The sequence below is a fragment of the Salminus brasiliensis genome, chromosome 17 (assembly GCF_030463535.1).
Source record: "Salminus brasiliensis chromosome 17, fSalBra1.hap2, whole genome shotgun sequence".
Taxonomy (NCBI): domain Eukaryota; kingdom Metazoa; phylum Chordata; class Actinopteri; order Characiformes; family Bryconidae; genus Salminus; species Salminus brasiliensis.
In genome coordinates this window covers 29,646,679-29,666,738 of record NC_132894.1, presented here as the reverse complement: position 1 = coordinate 29,666,738, position 20,060 = coordinate 29,646,679, and the positions used below count along the sequence as shown (strand labels likewise).

Genomic DNA, 20,060 nt, shown 5'->3' with positions numbered 1-20,060 from the left:
GGCCTAAATTACTATTGTATGGCTGTGTATATACTATGTCTGGCTAAGTTTAACTGCATTGTGTTGCTATATATATATATAACAATATGGCTGACATAGTGACTATACACCTCCATTACTAAGGTTTTACTTCATTGTATGGCTGTATGTGTCCAAAACGTGGCTAATGCAGTAGCTATAAGCCTTCATAACTATTGTATGGCTGTGTATACACTATGTATAGCTGACCTATCTATCTCCATTACTTTTGTTTAACTATATTGTGTTGCTGAGTGTGTAAAAAAAAAAAAATGGTATGGCTAACATAGTGGCTATGTACCTCATTACTAAGGTTTAACTGCATTGTGTGGGTGTATGTGCACAAAACATGGCTAATATAGTGGCTATAAGCCTCCATTACTATTGAATGGCTGTATGTATAATAATGTATGGCTAACTTAGTGGCGATGACCCTCCATTGCTAGTGTACTTCTACATTGTATGGCTGTATGTATACAAAGTATTACTATTACTAATGCATGGCTGTAAATGTATACAACACACAGCTAACAAAGTGGCTATACAACTCCATTATTAATACATAGCTACATTGCTTGGTTGTGAATGTATTATAAACTATGTATAGCTAACCTAATGGCTGTAAACCTCCATTGCTAATGTATGGCTACATTAGCTTTGTAGCATCACTGTACAACATACAGTATAATTATAGTCACTACAACAAAATGCAATCAGTACTATACTGATCAACCGTTGTGCTTCTGGCCACACACTCCGAAGCTGGAGAGTATGTTAATAAGAGCTGGTTTGCCTCTTGTTCCTCAGGCGAAGGAGCGCTATGAGAAAGCCCTGGAGGAGCTGAACCGCTGCAACCCACGCTACATGGAGGACATGGAGCAGGTGTTCGAGATCACCCAGGAGGCCGAGAAGAAGCGGCTACGTTTCTTCAAAGAGGTGATGTTGGACATCCACCAGCATCTGGACCTTTCCAGCAGTGAAGGGTGAGTATTTGTACATCTCTCCGCAGAGGGTTGAAGGCCAAAAGTCATTGACCGTTACATTTACGTTTGATTTGGGAATTTTTTTCAAGGGTGAAATTTAACCACACTTCTGATTTCAAGTGACGTGATGGAAAATTTCTGCCCAGCGTTTGAGACAGCCTGTGCCTTTCCCAAATCCTGATGCGTGCAGCAGAGTTGTAGATCCCCTGAGGCGCTTTTAATAATTCCCAGTCATGTATTTGTGCAGCAGGAAATTGGTGCAAATATGTCAAAAATGTTAACTATTAATAAGTAGCTGCAGTTTTCTTTGACCATGGACTCTGTTGGGGCTGTTATCGTTGTTTACTTAAGAAAGAATGTTCGACCTCATGTTGTCCATTAACCAAGGTCTTTGCGGACAGAGGTTGTGGCAAGGATGAAGCTTCAGCTTGTGCTCGCAGTTAGTTTGTGAACAAATATTGTCTTATTGTCTTAATTCGTACATATTGACGTGGATGTGACTGAAGTTCAAGTCTGAGACACAACACAAACCTCCCCAAACCCGGCTGTTGCTTTTGGGAACAACAGAATATTGTTTCCTTTTGTGCTCCCTGTAATTATCCGGCTGCTGTTGAGCTGTTTGTCCCGCTGTGTAATTTGCACGCAGGAATCTCCGCTCTGATCCGGTGTGTTTGGTTAAGGTGTGTTTGCTCCATCCCACCCAATTTCCAACCTTTCATCAGGCACCACTCCTTCCCCTTAACCTGTTGTACACAGGCTCTTGAGTTTCGGTAATGGTCATGTTGAGTAACTCCTTAGGAATTAAGACCTCTTAGGAACAAAACTGCTGTTGATTCCCTAGAAATTCTTTTAAGCCTGCTTCTGTTGACTGCGGTGCCTGAGGAAAACAGAAGAAGAAGCAAAAATAATAATAATAATAATAAGGACAGAGTTGTTTATTTAATGACTGTGGAAATTCCTCAGGTTTAAGGCCTTGTACCGAGACCTGAGCCAGAGCATCAATGCAGCCAATGACACGGAGGACCTGCGATGGTGGAGGAACACACATGGACCTGGCATGAGCATGAACTGGCCCCAGTTTGAGGTACAGTATAAAGCCGCCCTACTTTAACAACCTATGGCCCCCCAGCAGGCCATAAATGTTATTACAAACTTCTATTACCAAAGAATTGCCCCACCAGTTTGTACAGAGGTCCCTGTAGTTACGGAGTAATACACCTTGGTGTGTAATAAGCATTGCTGCGTTAAAGGGTTAAAGTACAAGTTGAGGTACAGTATGAGCCAGCCCTGCTTGAAAGTGCGGTATGAGCCAGCCCTGCCTCAAAATGCAGTTTTAGGTCCGGTATAAAGCCAGCCCTTCTTCAGAGTACAGTATGAAGCAGCCCTGCCTTAAAGTAATAGTACAGTTTGAGGTATAGTTTTTATGTACAGTTTGAGGTCTGGCTATGAAGCCAGCCCCGCTTCAAAGTACAGTTTGAGGTATAGTTTAAAGTACAGTTTGAGGTCTGGTTATGAAGCCAGCCCCGCTTCAAAGTACAGTTTGAGGTATAGTTTAAAGTACAGTTTGAGGTCTGGTCATGAAGCCAGCCCAGCTTCAAAGTGCAGTTTGAGGTATAGTTTAAAGTACAGTTTGAGGTCTGGTTATGAAGCCAGCCCCGCTTCAAAGTACAGTTTGAGGTCTGGTTATGAAGCCAGCCCCGCTTCAAAGTACAGTTTGAGGTCTGGTTATGAAGCCAGCCCCGCTTCAAAGTACAGTTTGAGGTCTGGTTATGAAGCCAGCCCCGCTTCAAAGTATAGTTTGAAGTACGGTATGAAGCCAGCCCCGCTTCAAAGTATAGTTTGAGGTCTGGTTATTAAACCAGCCCCGCTTCAAAGTATAGTTTGAGGTCTGGTTATTAAACCAGCCCCGCTTCAAAGTATAGTTTGAGGTCTGGTTATGAAGCCAGCCCCGCTTCAAAGTATAGTTTGAGGTCTGGTTATTAAACCAGCCCTGCTTCAAAGTACAGTTTAAAGTACGGTATGAAGCCAGCCCCGCTTTAAAGTGCAGTTTGAGGTATAGTTTAAAGTACAGTTTGAGGTCTGGTTATGAAGCCAGCCCCGCTTCAAAGTACAGTTTGAGGTCTGGTTATGAAGCCAGCCCTGCTTCAAAGTACAGTTTGAAGTACGGTATGAAACCAGCCCTGCTTCAAAGTACAGTTTGAATTACAGTTTGAGGTACAGTTTGAGCTAACCCCACTTTGAAGTACACGTTACACCTGGTCACTTCATGCGACTATTGTCTGGACTGTTTTAGCCACATGATCACATTTGGTAATGAAATGCATCTCTCGTTAGTCTGACTGAAATCAGATCGCTGTGTGGGATTGAATATGCAAATTCACTTGTTAAGAGGCAATTATTACTGGTGTTTCGATTGTAGTGGGAGAAGTTTTAGTTGTTGAATACGTCTTGGGAGAGATGGATGCGTAAACACTGCTGTAACGGGTGACTCAAATGGGTCTCGGACCACCTCCTGAGGTGGTTGGGTTCATTGGGTTTTTATCTTTGTCTTGTTTTTCATCTGGTTTGGACTTATCCAGATTTACTCTTGACACTGAAGAGGCATGAAGTGATCTGGTGTAAATGGGGTCCAAGAATCAAATCCTCTTTGAGGTACACTTTGAGGTATAATATGAACTGGCCTATGTTTAAAGTGCACTGTGAATTAGCTCTACAGTGTGAACTAGCCCTCAGTTGGGCTGCGCTATGAACTAGCCCAAGTCCGAGGTGCAATAGTAACTAGTCTCAGTTTGAGCTACAGTGTGAAAAGCTCCTCCTTTGGGCTGTAAAGGCCATTTGATTTATAATGTTTGTTGAGCAGAAATGCCAGTCCAGTGTTTTTCCAGCCATGGACAAATGAACTGACACGCTAACATTTGCTTAGTGAACAGACGTGGCATTTCCAGTAGGAGCTCAGACAGTGCAGCTGTATCCGAGTTGTCATCCGCCGATCCATTTCGAGCCGTGAGCTCTGGGCTTGGTGAATTCTAATGGGCCGAGGGTGAATGCGCTGTTGTCTGTGCGTGCCCCACAAGTGGCCTCTGGAATGCCAGATTCTTCTCGCTGTGCCAGAACCCTCGTTCCTCCCCTCTCTTCAGCGGCCCGCAGACCCTTAGGATAAACTTGCCCATCCCTCAACGCCGCAACTCGACCACACCACCCACGTGGTGGCAGGGTCGTCGTGTTCGGGGCTTGTGTAAATAAAAAAAACGTGTTGTTTGTGCAGCTTGAGTGCGTCCTATATATTTCTCCTCTACCTGAATGCCTGAAAAAGCACCATGAGGCTGGCTCCCCAAGGCTCTGCAGGCCAGGTAAAAGGAGCTGTGCAGGAATAGCTCTGTACCACCACCACCACCACCCCCCTGCACACTGGGCCTCTTTGTGAGGGACAAGGCTGTCTTTGGCTCTGTGGTGCAGCGGTGGTGCACTGCCTCCGGATGGCGGCCCAGCGTGTAACAATCTGGTCAGCCAGAGACAACATTACAGTACAGCTGAAACCAAGGTCACAGCAACCTGGTGGTTCCAAAGGCCGCAAACCAGGGTCCAAGTACCTGGGAAGGCTTGGGCTTAGGCTTAGGCCTTAGGCTTGCAGGGCCTGGCGTGATCTAGGGGGGCATGTGTCTTTGTAGACTTATTAAGGTGGACAACGAACGGAGTTAGACATTTCTGAAACAATCAAAGTGCAGCTCAGGCGTCTGTCTGCATCGTCAGTCAGACACCAGCTACCAGAGCTAGAAAATACCCCTGTAAAAATGTCCAGGTAAGGAAGCGGTCACAGCGTGAGCAATAATATCTTCAGTATCATGTTCTTCACAAAAACAGGATACAAGAAGCTTGAAATAATTAATATTTTTAAAAAGTGTTTTTATATTTGTGTGATGAATTGCTGGATGGATAAACGAGGGTGAATTGAGTTTAATGTAGAAGCTTATTTCTATGCGTTCCAGCGCATTTAAACCGGCTTTCTCCAGATCTGTGTTTCATCATTACGAGATCCTCTCTGGCCCCTCGTCACTAGTTTCAGTGATTGCACCTAGTTTAGCTTGGGGTTAATGCTAACCGTGGGCTTGTGGCTAGTGTGTTAGCATGTGGCTAGTGGTGAGTGTGTGGTAACTGAGCATGTGGTTAGTGTGTTAGCATGTGGTTAGCTTGTGGTTAGTGTATTAGCTTGTGGTTAGTGTGTTAGCATGTGGCTAGTGGTGAGTGTGTGGTAACTGAGCATGTGGTTAGTGTGTTAGCATGTGGTTAGCTTGTGGTTAGTGTATTAGCTTGTGGTTAGTGTGTTAGCATGTGGTTAGTGTGTTAGCATGTGGTTAGCTTGTGGTTAGTGTATTAGCTTGTGGTTAGTGTGTTAGCATGTGGTTAGCTTGTGGTTAGTGTATTAGCTTGTGGTTAGTGTGTTAGCATGTGGTTAGTGTTTAGCATGTGGTTAGTGTGTTAGCATGTGGTTAGTGTTTAGCATGTGGTTAGTGTTTAGCATGTGGTTAGTGTGTTAGCATGTGGTTAGCTTGTGGTTAGTGTATTAGCATGTGGTTAGTGTGTTAGCATGTGGTTAGCTTGTGGTTAGTGTGTTAGCATGTGGTTAGTGTTTAGCATGTGGTTAGCTTGTGGTTAGTGTGTTAGCATGTGGTTAGTGTTTAGCATGTGGTTAGTGTTTAGCATGTGGTTAGCTTGTGGTTAGTGTATTGGTATGTGGTTAGTGTGTTAGCATGTGGTTAGCTTGTGGTTAGTGTGTTAGCATGTGGTTAGTGTTTAGCATGTGGTTAGCTTGTGGCTAGTGTATTGGTATGTGGTTAGTGTGTTAGCATGTGGTTAGCTTGTGGTTAGTGTGTTAGCCTGTGGTTACTTAAGCTAGCTTGTGGTTAGTGTGTTAGCTTGTGGTTAGTGTGTTAGCATGTGGTTACTTAAGCTATCTTGTGGTTAGTGTGTTAGCATGTGGTTAGTGTGTTAGCATGTGGTTAGCTTGTGGCTAGTGTATTGGCATGTGGTTAGTGTGTTAGCATGTTGTTAGCTTGTGGCTAGTGTATTAGTATGGCTAGTGTATTAGTATGTGGCTAGTGTATTAGTATGTGGCTAGTGTGCTAGTATGTGGTATGTAGTGAGCTGGTTGTGATTAGCATGTGGTTTGAGTCTTGTGGTTAGTGTGTTTTGTGGTTAGTGTTTTTATCATGTGGTCAGCTTACGATTCGTGTGTTGGCTTGTGGTTAGTGTGTCTGTAGTTACTGAACTAGTTTGTGGCTAGTGTGTTGGCGCGGGGCTAGTATGTTAGTGCGGGGCTTGTGTGTTTGGGAATCCTTGAATCCCTAGTAAGCAGTTTAGGAAGAAGCAGTTTGTCCTGGCATCACGTTCTTGTGTTTTGTGTATGTATAATTTTGTTCATCATTTGATTTAAATGTGTTTGAACAGGAGTGGTCTCCGGAAGCCACCCGCTCCATCAGCCGCAAGGAGAGGAACAGCCACGTCGATGACGTGGTCACCCTGACCAACATTGTCTCTGCTGGGGACGAAGCGCCACAGACGCCGCAGGACAACACTCGGTAACCCAGCTGTATAATTGGTGCTTTGTTTGTTCTGCTTTGGCCCTGGTCGTTTTCACTTCTCAGAGTGTGTGTTTCCTGTGTGCTTGACGTTATGTCTAGGATTTCCAGGACTGAGTGTTCTAGGATCTGTGCGGTTGCAAGGAGGAGGAAATAAGGCTTGTTATTTGAGCTGCTGGCTCTCATGGGGAAATAGATGTTTCTCATTAATCTCTTAACTCTGCACAAGTCCTGCACTGTTAAGGGATGGATATAGCCGACCTCTTGTACTTATGCAGAATTGCCTGAGGTGCTGAATCCTATTTAGCTAGCTTTTGCACTATAGAGCTGTTGGCGTGCTGTAGAGTACAGTGGTATTGTGGGTGTATTCAGCACAGCCTGTCTTTGCAGAATGTTTGCTAAGCCAAACAGTTCAGTGTTTGTCTGTATAGAGTCAAGTTGGTTATAAAGTTGAGATGAGACCCGTGTGTGTGTGTGTGTGTGTGCTCTGTGTGTGCTCTGTGTGGCCAACACACACACTCCCTCACACAAACACACGCTTGCTCAGACAGAATATCAAGAAAGCTGGAGTGTATTATTAAGCATAGCAGCCTCCACCCTTATTAGTCTGGTCTGTGTGTGACTCTTTCAAACCCGCAGGTGGCGCGGAGGGGATGCCCATTACGAGAGCCTCACTGACTTGTCCCAGAGCACGTTAGTGACCTGGCACTTCCTTTTTGGCCTTGTGTTTATAAGGGGAGGGGGGGGGCAGCACAGCAGATGCAAATGCCTCATCAAGCACATTTAGCATTACAGACCTTTCTGCTTCACATGTATCAGTTCAGAAGAACCTGCGCTTCATAATTGGCCTGTTGTACAACGCCTTAATTGGAATGAACAGAAGGGGAGCCTCTGCGCTGCTGGCCCTTGGGAGCTTTAGTCTTTTTATAACCCAATCTTCTGAGACCACAGCCATGATGGGAAAGGTTTAGCAGAACCACTTTGCGGTGTAATGGACGCTGGGATTTGGAGATTGCTTTCTGTCCTTCCAAATGCTGATCTGTGGGAATTGGTGTCTGTTATATCAGCAAACCTGCTAATTAGATGTTGTAGCCATTAGTTTCGAGTGATTTATCACCTTTCAGAAACACAAATCAGTGTCTGTGTCTGTTGCTTTACGTCTTTTTGATTCTTCATGATTTGATTCTTTATTATTCTGCTCCTCCTGTTGTTGTATTTTCATATACCAAATTCAAAACTATGTAGAATCTGCTCACAAATTTCTGGCCTAAAATAAAATTCTGGACACATTGGGTTAAACTGGAAATTAGCATTTTTTTAGGCATATTGAGAATCCCAGTGTTACTAGTTGTAAGGTGATTTAAAATAGGGAAAAAAAAACACTTTCTTGCTAATAATTTTTAGATTTTTTGACATATTTTGACTTGGTATCGTAAAAGGAATTACTTATATTTCAAAGAAAAAAGGTAATTGATTTAAGAAGCCAATTAGAAGCCCTTAAATATATTGAATAAAGTCATTATTTTGGTGTGTAAGAAATTGTCTTTAAAATATAAAAAAATCAACATTTCCAGAAATTTTCTGGAAGATGAGTTTGAGATGCTAAGAAAAAGAAAAATTAAGAATAAAAAAAAAATAAGAAATTACATCATGAGGTATGATATATGGTATATTCAATCAAAAAGTTTTGAAATGCTAAATTAAAAGCAAATACATTATTTTGAGATAAAACATTAGAGCAAATGAGTCATGCTATGAAATATAAAATCACACTTTTGAGCAGTTATCATTAGTTTAAGGCACCAAGTCAAACATTCAAGAAAATATTTCATTATATAGATATCAAAAAATTTTTGAAATTGTCATTATTATGTGATACGGTATGTTACAGTAAGGTAAACTAAGTGAAAAATGCAAGAAAAGATGTAGTAATTGGATTTGATCAGATATTATTGAGAAATTAGATTATTGTTATAATTGAAATTACTACTGATTATAATCGAATTCTGTATTCAGATTATTTGAGAAATTCAATTTCACATTTTTTTTTAAATACTTAGCAAAATAATAATATAACATAATATATAGTTTTATTGTTAAATATTGAAAAAGCAAGCATTTTTCTTTCATATAGGACTTTTTAAAGTTTCCATAATGTTGCCAAAATCTTCTGCGCATCTCTGATTCTGATGATGCTTCAAATGCGACTGTAATCTGTGCCCCTCTTTCCGTCCAACCCAGAGCTGCCAAGGACTACTCCTCTGACTGGTCTGATGAAGAGAGCCCCAAGAAGTACATTGCAGCGAATGGAGTGGAGGCAGAGGAGGAGGAAGAGAAGGTAGCGGGTGTGCGCGTTAGAGCGCTGTATGATTACACTGGCCAAGAGTCTGATGAGCTGAGCTTTAAAGCAGGTATTAATCCCTACTAATGCTTATTAATGGCACACACACATGTGTACACACACACACACCATGCTGGCCCCCAACAAGCTGTGTTGGATCACGCTGAAAGCTTGCGGAGTGGCAGATTCGTCCAAATGCCCTGCTTTGCATTTGTCCTTCTCTCAGACCAGAAGATGGTTGATCAGCAGCTGGCAGCAGCTTTTACTGAGTCAACTGATCGTTCTGATCGTCTGACGGAAGACATGGCAGAGCTGGACAAATCTGAGCATGAGAGCGTTGGTGTGATTCTGGATGAGAAATCACTGAAAAAGACCTAAAAGGACATTTCACATGGGTTTTTCTCAAGACTGTTAAAATGTAGACTTCTGGGGAGGTCAGGGCTGCACAGTGTATTGTTTGTTTATCATCATCATAATAATAATCATCATCATCATCATCCAGACCAATGATGTTAGATGATCCAGGTAGAGTGTCCATGGTTATTTTGGTGAATCAATGCATTTCAGAAATCCATTAAAGGCAAAAATGGAGACCTGTAATCATCTCAATTAATTAGGGCTGCCAGATTGTGTCCGTAATGAGTTATGATTAGTTGGTGTAGGTGTAGGATCTTGTCATCTTCCTTGTCCCAGTGGAAGTGTTGCTGATCGGATCCTCAAGGGCCACAGCTGTTTATGCCGCAGCCAGCAACCTAAATTGCTAGGTGTAGGATCTTGTCATTTTCATGTAGTCAAATGTAGCTTGCTGTGTGATGCGTGAGTAGAGTGTAGGGAAGGGAATGGGCTGAGCCCTATGTGTAACCCCAGTTACCCAGGCTTTTGTTATGCATCTTCCTGTGCTGTTATTTAGTAGAATTGAGTCTTATTTGTTCAGATTTGACCTTAAATTACTTTAAATATCATAAATGTAATTCATTTTATCGTTATTCTAGTAATCCAAACACTTTTAGGCTAAGTCTGTTAGGCTAAGACAGGGTGCATAGACAATAAATATAAAGATATTCCAATGCAAATGTGTGCAGAAAGGCTGGCTGATTAGGTTTCAGACTAAGTTACTGATGTCCTAAGTTACTGATGTCCCTACCAATTGATGTCCTGTGTGTGTAAATGATGAGTGAAATGGGGTGTTCAGGAGTGTATGCTGGGATAGACCAGTCTGGTTATGTAAACAGCATTGCATATGGAAACAAGGTGTACAGTGCAGGAGTAAGTATAGCAGCTAGTGTTTATGTGACAGAACAGTACACAGCTTATGTACAAAGAGGTCAAAGATCACAAGTTCAAATCCTGGGTCATGCTGCTTCGCCATCATTAGCCGGAGCTTGTAATTATACAACTACGTTATAACTATAGCTGGAGCTGGAGCTGGAGTTATAATGTATAGCAAGGTATATCATAATCACAGGTTTGCAGGGGTGTTATGAATTTGCTCATGTTGTGCAGCTCTTAAGACCTCTCCAGGTGCCTAGTTAAATTCTGATAAACACGGATAAACCCTCACATGTCCTTTTATCGTCTTAACATGTGTTGATGCACAGTGTAATAATCTTACATCAGCATTGCTAAGCTGTGAAAAAGCATGGTTTAATTCCTGATAATGAATCATTTCAGAACAGATTCTGAAGCCATGATGATTCCAATATTGGCTACTAGTGTGTGGCATGTCTCTCTCATACGATTGTTCATTTGGTGGAGTCTTGTATACAATATATGGTTGGTTTTCCAGACCCAGATTAAGCTGAAGCCTGGACTAAAAAGAATTTCCGTGGTGATTCACTGCAGTTTAATCCACTAGGTTTAATCCACATCTTGGAAACCGACCTGTATTGTTACTTTACAAATGTGCTGCTACATAAATGTGAAAATTGAGAAAACATGGTTTTGGGCAGCACTTCTGGATGGTAAGTACAGTGATGGTGAAAGGGGGGGGGGGGCGCTGGGGCGCTGGGCGCTGTCTGAAGGCCCAACTTTTACCAGAGATGACGTATCCTTCCACTTTCATGGTAACCCAGTGTACAATTATGACCCTTTGCTTCTTGATGATTGGTCTAGATTATGATGTGGATTTTATAAAATGTATCTGGACTGGATAGTTCTGATATTAGATGTCTTGAGTTCCACAAGGACATCTGGTGGCAGGAAATTTAAGTTTGGGGTTTATTAGAGTAGTATCCGTTTGGCCTCAATGGCTCTCATTGCTTCCCATCTAAAATGCTACTCTGAAATTTTCAGCAAGCCCCCTGGGAGTGGCATTAGGTTTGTCTAAGATGTAGACTCCCTGCTACTTTGCTAGCTAAGTTTTAAGCGTATATACACCTCAATATCAGAGCATCTTCAAAAACTACTTGTTGGGGGTATAGGAGTGGTTTGGGGTGCAAGTGACTTTTCTGTTCGGTACATCGGCACGTTTAACCAGTTATTATTTTGAAGGCCGCCGCCCACTGCTATGTTATAGTGGAAATCAGTTAAGGCACAGGGATTTTCAACCTCTAGGGCGACATAAGCCAGATTTAGAATCACCATAGAGTGATTTATGCTAATAAAATGGCTTTTGTTGGACATCATATAACATCTGAATTCCCGCCTTGCTCGTTACGCACGCCCTTTGTGGTTGTGTTGATAAAAAAATGACACAGATTCCTCAAGATCGCCTACATTTGAGACTATAATGGAGATAACCATTATGAATGGATTGTTGTCTTTCAGGCCACATTTCTCTCTGTCTCTCTCTCTCTCTCTCTCTATTGTGGGAAAGGGAAAGGCTTTTCAGGCCATCACAATACAAGTGTTTTATTTCAGCTTCTATTCTCCTTTAAAACCCAGATACCCCCCCCCGCCGCCGCCCCTCTCCAGGCAGCAACTCATGGTGTAGCTAAAGCAGTCAGACCAGTAGGAAACTGAACTGATACTGAAGCTAAATGTCTGTCTGTCTGGGCTATAAGCTAGATTAGCTGGTCTCTGCACTGCAGGGGGTTGTGGGCTAAACAGAATGGGATGAGGTGAAATCTTGGCAGACTGGGATGCAGATCGGGAAAATGCAGTTATTCAGTACATGTTGTGTTCTGTGTGGACCTGAAAAAAGGTGAAATGTGTTTTTTTTATTATTATAATACCTGAGCGGAGGAAGCCAGAGCTTCTCCTGAGGTGAACTTGTTTGTCAGGCCTCAAATGTCATTTCTGTTGTATTGTGGATTTAGTATAATCATGATCCTCTTCATTCCTGTAATGGCAGCGTCATGATTCAGGTGACCCGTAAGCTTCTGCAGTTGGAGGGAGCTATGGCATCATTCTGCAGTCATGTCTGCCACCTGCTGGTGGCTTTCCAAGGTTGCAGTCTTTTAGCCACCTGATATTCAGTTAAGACCTGTTTGGATTCTAGGCTTTAGTTATTTAGGTTTGCAGTTGTGAGCTGTGAAGCTAATGTAGCTAATGCAGCTAACAAATGAAAGTTTCAGTCCCATCAGGTAGCATCAGAGCCACAGATGTGGATGTGGAGGTCTGCGCAAGTGCAGTAGCCAAAACAAGAGGAGGTTTTTGACGGATTTTATCAGTGATCTAAAACAGCCATTTGACCCCTAGTTTTAAGTACTTTGGTCTCTCCCTTCTTTCATAGATATCAGAGCCTTGTGTGACTGCAGTAGCCATGATAGTAGCCATGATGAAGCTTGACTTTTGCATGGATTTTTGTCACCCAATTCATTAATTTCCAAATCCCACCCACTAGCTGGTTACTCTTTATAGGGGCCGCTATCATGAAACACTGAATTTCCCTCACTTAACTGAAATAAGTAAATAATATGCAAATATTAAAGTTTCAAAACGCACAGGTCACTCCCCAGGTCTGCACACTCCATATATGGAAACTAAGCTACAAAATCACTGCTTCTCTGATGGAGAACCAAGTCCTGTACATACAGTCACTGCTTTCCAAAGCAAAGGCAATTTCACATGCTGCTGTATCCTTCCCAGCCCTCAGTTACCCACAGTTCTCTGTACATTTACAACAGGCAGCACCACAAAAATTGCGGAAAACATAGCCTCCTGAGCAGAGTTGGTGTAAAATGTTAGTTTTTTTATAATCCTATTTAACTTCTGTGAAGTTTCCCGTCACAGTTGCAGAGGCCGGACCTTTCTGGTGACGTCACCACACAACCTGGTTAGACTGGACCATTTGTATGACCAACAGGGTACTAAGAGAGTTTTCATAGGATAGTCCTACCAAGGACCCGCCCTACCTCGGTAGCAGCCTAGACTCTGGAACGCAGCTAACTATCTCCACCCATTCAGCTTACCACAGTTTAGCCACGCCTATTTATACAGCAGTTTTGGGGGGAGTTTTAGATCAGAGTGCTTTATTTTAATGAGGCGCAATGAAGGTGGAGTAACAGAAAGAGAGACACACAAATGTTGTGTACAAGGGATCCTCTGAGCAAGTGTGTGTGTGTGTGTGTGTGTGTGTGTGTGTGTGTGTGTGTGTGTGTGTGTGTGTGTGTATCTGCTGTGCCGCAGGTGAAGAGTTGATGAAGCTGGGAGAGGAGGACGAGCAGGGCTGGTGCAAGGGGCAGCTGGACAGCGGAGAGGTGGGCCTCTACCCTGCTAACTACGTCCAAGTCATCGCATCCTGATGACCCGACCCGCCCCGCCCCGGGCAAGACCCACCACACTAAACAACTGAAGAACACTGAACCGCGGCATCGGCAGCCGCGAGACGGCTCTGAAACATGGAGCTGTGGAAGACGCAAATGCTGCTGACCGTCGCCGCATCACACAGCGAACTTTTTTCCTTCATCAACAGGCTGGAGCCTTTAGCATCACGCCGCCGTATTTCATCCCAGTCCTACGGCTTTGGCAGAGACGTTACCGGTACAGTGCCTTTATAGGAAGAAGCCAGGGACAGAAGTAGAGCACAGCTGCTGAATCATCATCATCACCGAAAGCACAGTAGCAACCCGAACTTTCTAGACTTTCAGTTTCCCTAAAGAAAATCATCTTTCATGGAGAGAAAGTGAGGCTCAATCTTTTGAAGGTCACTGAAACCCAGCGGACCGATGACTCCTCTGTCCTGTACAGTCCTCCTCTTCTTCTTCAATAAGACGTGTAACGTTTAAAGATCATTTCAAGTATTTATTTTCTTTGTGGTCACGTTTTCAGTCTTTCACAAGCGCATGTTGCCATGTACATAACCTTTTCTTTAACGTTTTGAGTAGTCGAGGGGATTTAGGCCAAAATCCTGATGGCTGAGAATGCAATAGACACTACACTCAAAACAAACAAAATAAAGGGGCTACAAAAAGGGTTCTTTGAGCGAATGCCATAAAAGAAGTATTTTCGGTTTTAGAAGGCACCACTTTTGTGAAGGAGATTAACCACTTTTGTGAAGAGCCTTTTGAACGTTTAAAGAATTGGCTGTAAAGGTTGTACACCAATTTAAAGGTTCTCTTGAACAAAAAAGGTTCTTAACAGAGCCAAAAACAGTTCTTCTTTGGCATTGCTCCAAGAGCCCGTTATTGCAAAGTATTTTTATTTATTTTTTTTTAAAAGTGTACTGCTTAAAAAATGTAGAATCGCTGTTTTCAGTGAAATTAAAAATTTAATTTTGGTTTGGTTGCTGAAATTGAAAGTTGATTCAAATATGTTTGCAACAACATAGGTTGCAAATTATATAGAAGTAAAATTTCAACAAATTTTCTTTATTCACATTGATCAAATCTTGGGGGGGGTACTATAAACAAAAAAAAAATACTGAATATGATTGATCAAATTCTTGAAGCTCCAAAAATGTTTAAAAATGAAGTAAAACATATTTGTATATAAACCCATTTACTGTAATAGAAATGGATTAATTACTTGATTCCAACCCTCTGAACTGTGGTGTCGGTGCTGGTTCTGGCTGTTCTTGAACATAAGCAGATCCAGTAGGATTTTCTGACGCAGGTCATAAAGTGTACACACTTTTTGCTTTTCTTTTCCATTCGAGAGTGTGAAGCTTTCTGTTTTGATGTATAATAAGAGTTTAAACAAGAAAAGTAAGGATGCAAATGGGTAGAGGTTCCTGATCAGCTTTCCAGTCTTTCCTACAGTGAATTTTCTGTATTTGGAGCAAAGTTTTCAAATCAACTAGATCTTTTAGTTCCATTTGTTTTAAGCTTTATTTTCTGGTTTTACTTGGAGAATGGTTGCACTTCTTCAGCCAAGCTTAACCCACTAAAGAGAAAAGACTGGGCAGGGGTTGTCTGTCTGTCTGTCTGTCTGTCTGAATGTATGTGTGTATATATATGTGTGTGTGCTGATCTGTGTCAAAAGATTGATTTCTTACACTTAGGGTCAGTTCTCCGGACATGGATTAAGCCTAGTTCTGATCAACGCTGCATTCAGACTAAAGGAACATGTAGTCCAGGATTTAAGCTTGATCTCTGTCTGAGAAACTGACTGGTGTTGGTGTTCTGGTCTTCACAGCCACGCTTCAAATGTGCACAGCTCTGGACATGGATTTACCTTAAACTACTGTAACACACTGTACTAATCAATGTAAAAGTCCAAATAAACACTGATGAGTGTGTAAATGGCGTTGAATTCTTCTCCGCTGTTTCAGTGGCTTCATTTCTTTCAGGAAGGTTAAGAAAATCTGTTTTTGTCAAATCAAATATACACTATTTTTGTGGGTTATATATTTCTATCAAATATTGTGACCAAATTCAAACACTGTCTGTCTTGTTGTCCTTAACTATTGAGGGAAATGAAACAATTACACATGAGGGGTCTTATCTTATCACGATGCTCATTGCTATCCTACACCCCGCCAAAAGTCTATTTTCACACCTTCCGCCTGCGTCGTTTAAATAGCAACGTTGCTTGCGAATACATGTACGGCGTTTGGCGCGGTGGTCTCGAAATGAGGTGTGTTTAGGTAGATTTCTGGCGCATTGCTGTGCATCTTAGCAGCAGAAAGCAAAGGAGCTCCACTGACGGAAAACAACCGAGACAGGCGTCAACAGTCAGACGTTCATTGCTATCTTGGCAGTGAATTGTCAACACCGGCGTGTGCCCAATGCTCGTACACCCCGCAGCCTGTGCACAAACCCATAGCAAAATTTTACATCAACAATAAACAGAAAAACAAATAAAATATCAGTATTCTACATCAACACACGATTGCTGTATCACTTTTGTTGGTGTTTGCTTTATTGCCGTCGGACACGTCCAGGTAGCTGCGTCACCGACACGCCCCTAAATCAAGACTTTTTTTTTCAACCTTCTATCAGAAAAACATCAGTCGAATGAGAAAACTGCATGTAAACTAATGCTCCTCAAGCTGGTTTTAGTGGCTGGATCAGCATGGGTCTTGTTTTTGTTCAAATCTGATGGTTTAGCTGGTCTCCCAGCATGACCACCCTGACCAAGCTGGTCAACCACTATGACCAACATGACCAGCAAGACTCTCATGACCATGCTGGATGACCAAACATACTCTATGCTTTTACTGGGAGAGAAATCAAGCAGTGACAGGCAGGAACCTTTACATACTGAATTACATACTGAGTTCAGAAGGTCTATATATATATATATATATATATATATATATATATATATATATATATGTGTAATTTTTTGGTGGGGGGGATTTGGAAAATGCAAATTTGCTGTGATCATCATATCACATTATACCATTTATATAAACGTTTATCACGTGAGCCTGTAAAGCTATCTGGAGTTGCTCGAAGGTCAACACGGGAAAACACGGGCTGTAATTTTACACTCACTAAATAAAACCTTTATCAGCATATCAGCTATGGCTGCTTATCCCCTTAATGACATGACTGTTCTGCAGATTGCACGTGTTTACACACACCCATAGTCCACTCACGAGGGTTCAATGAATTTACACCACAGCAAAAAACAAACAAACAAAAAAAGACCATAAACATGTTAATAAGGATGATTCCATTTAGGTTTAGTATTTTTAGCATACAGCTGGCAAATACACACAACGTGCTGAGCTAGCACTGATGCTAATGGCATGCTGATTTAATTTATATATATATATATATATATATATATATATATATATATATATATATATATATATATATATATAGAATAGAATGGCATAATTTATAAATATAGAATTTACTTTTAAATTATTATTTGGGTAACAGGGTTGTACAGAGGCACATTACTGCCAAGCAAAGTAAAAAATCATTATTAAAAGATTTTATGTCGCAATTATGAAATAAACATTGTGTTATTACAAGAAAACGTCTTCATCATTATGTCATAAAACGTGACATTTGTTGTAATTACATAAACACATAAACTAGTTTGTAATTCTGAGAACGTTTCTTGTCATTATGAGGTTTTGAGATTATGGTGTGATTGTGACACTGAAAAGCTGGCGTTGCTATTTCACGATAACCTCAATTGTTCTGTTGCTTTTATTAACAGCTCAGAAAATAAATAATAATACATACATAAATAAACATTTCGTTTAATATGTTTAATGTTAGCATTTCCTTCCGCCATATATAGCTAGTTCCTCAACAAGCTGCTAGTTGCTTGGTCACAGAATCAAACCCTATATATATATATATATATATATATATATATATATATATATATAGGGGAGTTTGATTCTGTGACCAAGCAGACCAAGACCAAGCTTTCTATATATAGAAAGAGAGAGAGAGAGCCTGTCTAGTATTGCCAATAGAATAGGACTCTCTGGAGCAGATACACATCCTAAGGCCAGGTGTGGGCTAGAGGGGTATAAAGCCCCCCAGCATTACGCTGTGGAGCAGTGGAAGAACTTCTCTAGAATGATGGTTGGTGCTCCATCCAGTACTTCTGGGATGAGTTGGGGATTAAGTGGGGTGGTGATCATCCAGCATCCTGACCACACCAATGTTGTTGTTGCTGAATGCAATCAAACCCTCATAGCAATGCTCCTCCAAAATCATGAATAATAAAATAATGAATAAGCAGGTGTCTGAATTGACATTTCCTAAATAGCTGATTATACAGTCATGCCCGAAAGTATTCATACCCCTGTCAAAGTTTGACTTAAATTTACTTTTATTTAACCAGAAATTATATTTTTGCCTGGAAATGACACAGGCATCTCCCAGGAGATAACACGATGATGTACAAGAGGCATCATTGTGGGAAAAAGTATTTCTCAGCTTTTATACACATTTGAACAAAAAGTGGCATGTCCAAAATTATTCATACCCTTCTCAATAATTAATAGAAAATCCTTTATTGGCTATTACAGCAATCAAACGCTTCCTGTAATTGCTGACCAGCTTTTTGCATGTCTCCACTGGTATTTTTGCCCATTCATCTTTAGTGATGAGCTCCAACTCTTTGAGGTTCGAGGGTCTCCTTGCCATCACCCTGATCTTTAGCTCCCTCCACAGATTCTCAATTGGATTCAAGTCAGGACTCTGGCTGGGCCACTGCAAAACATTAATGTTTTTGTCTGCTAACCATTTCTTCACCACTTTGGCTGTGTGTTTTGGGTCGTTGTCGTGCTGAAATGTCCACCGGTTCCCAAGGCCAAGTTTCTCTGCAGACTGCCTGATGTTGTTGTTGAGAATCTTGATGTATTGCTCTTTTTTCATGGTGCCATTTACTGCGATCAAGTTCCCTGGTCCATTGGCTGAAAAACACCCCCAAAACATTAGGTTCCCACCACCATGTTTGACAGTGGGGATGGTGTTCTTAGGGTTGAAGGCTTCTCCTTTTTCACGCCAAATGGTGCACACATCATTGTGGCCAAACAATTCAATTTTTGTTTCATCTGACCATAAAACAGAACACCAGAAGTCTTCTTCTTTGTCCAGATGAGCATTTGCAAAGGTCAAGCGGGCTTTTGTGTGCCTTTTCTGGAGAAGTGGTGTCCTCCTTGGCCTGCGTCCGTGGAACCCAGCAATGTGCAGTGTCCGTTGAACTGTCTGCCTTGAGATGTCGCCACCAGCAGAGTCCAGATTTACCAGGATGGCCTTGGTGGTGATCCTTGGATTTTTCTTCACCTCTCTCACTATTCTCCTGGCCAGCACAGGTGTCACTTTTGGCTTCTGACCACATCTTCTGAGATTTTTCACAGTGCGGAACTTCTTGTATTTTTTAATAATACTTTGCACTGTAGCCACTGGAACTTAAAAAAGTTTTGATATGGCTTTATTGCCCTTTCCTGACTTGTGAGCGGCCACAATGCACAGCCGCAGGTCCTTAGTGAGCTCCTTTGTCTTAGCCATGACTGTCCACAAAGCAACTGCAGAGAGCTGCTATTTTTCTCCTGTTGAGTTGATTAAAACAGCTGTTCCCAATGAATCAGGGTAATTAGGATGCTTTAAAACAGCTTGGACTATTTGGAATGGTATAGAACTTTGGATTTTCCCATATACTGTGACAGTTTTCAAAGGGTATGAATAATTTTGGACATGCCACTTTTTTTTCAAATGTGTATAAAAGCTGAGAAATACTTTTTCCCACAATGATGCCTCTTGTACATCATCGTGTTATCTCCTGGGAGATGCCTGTGTCGATTCAAGGCAAAAATATAACTTCTGGTTAAATAAAAGTAAATTTAAGTCAAACTTTGCCAGGGGTATGAATACTTTCGGGCATGACTGTATATATATATATATATATATATATATATATATATATATATAGTAATTTCCTTGAGATTAAACAGTGTGGATGTCCAGTAAACACTGTCCTTTTACTGTTAAGAAATGTCGAACATTACAGGACTGTCTTTTATGGCTGCTCTTCCCCCAACAAGTGTATTATGAGTTGGGTAATAATAACCACGCTCACGTTTTACAGTTCTGAGCTGCACATGGTTTGGGAGCTTGTCTAGGATTGCTTTGGATGATTACATATCATAAATGTATTCCACTGCAGTGACTGGGGAGTATAGTGTATAAATACAGCTCCAAGCCTCAGTGCTCTGTATAGGTACTCACAGACCTGCCGAAGGTAAGCTGCTTGAGGCTCTCTCTAAAAGACTGATCTGTGTCCAGCGTGGGGTGCGTCCCAGTCCAGTCTCCCTTTGCTTGTCTGTACCAGACCACCATG

At 41.6% G+C, this 20,060-nt stretch overlaps 1 protein-coding gene across 3 annotated transcripts in view; it reads left to right on the top strand.

The window, feature by feature from the left end:
* pacsin3 (protein kinase C and casein kinase substrate in neurons 3) overlaps positions 1–13,966 on the top strand; it is a 43,154-nt gene extending 29,188 nt beyond the window's left edge. For 2 of the 3 annotated variants that reach the window (XM_072659961.1, XM_072659960.1), the window contains 6 exons: positions 826–1,001; positions 1,965–2,085; positions 6,447–6,577; positions 7,217–7,270; positions 8,819–8,988; positions 13,488–13,966. In XM_072659961.1, coding sequence (XP_072516062.1) covers positions 826–1,001; positions 1,965–2,085; positions 6,447–6,577; positions 7,217–7,270; positions 8,819–8,988; positions 13,488–13,603 — 768 coding nt within the window. In that variant the 3' untranslated portion in view covers positions 13,604–13,966. The remainder of the gene's footprint in view (positions 1–825; positions 1,002–1,964; positions 2,086–6,446; positions 6,578–7,216; positions 7,271–8,818; positions 8,989–13,487) is intronic. The other variant, XM_072659962.1, reaches the window with a different exon arrangement.
* Positions 13,967–20,060: the final 6,094 nt, after the last annotated feature.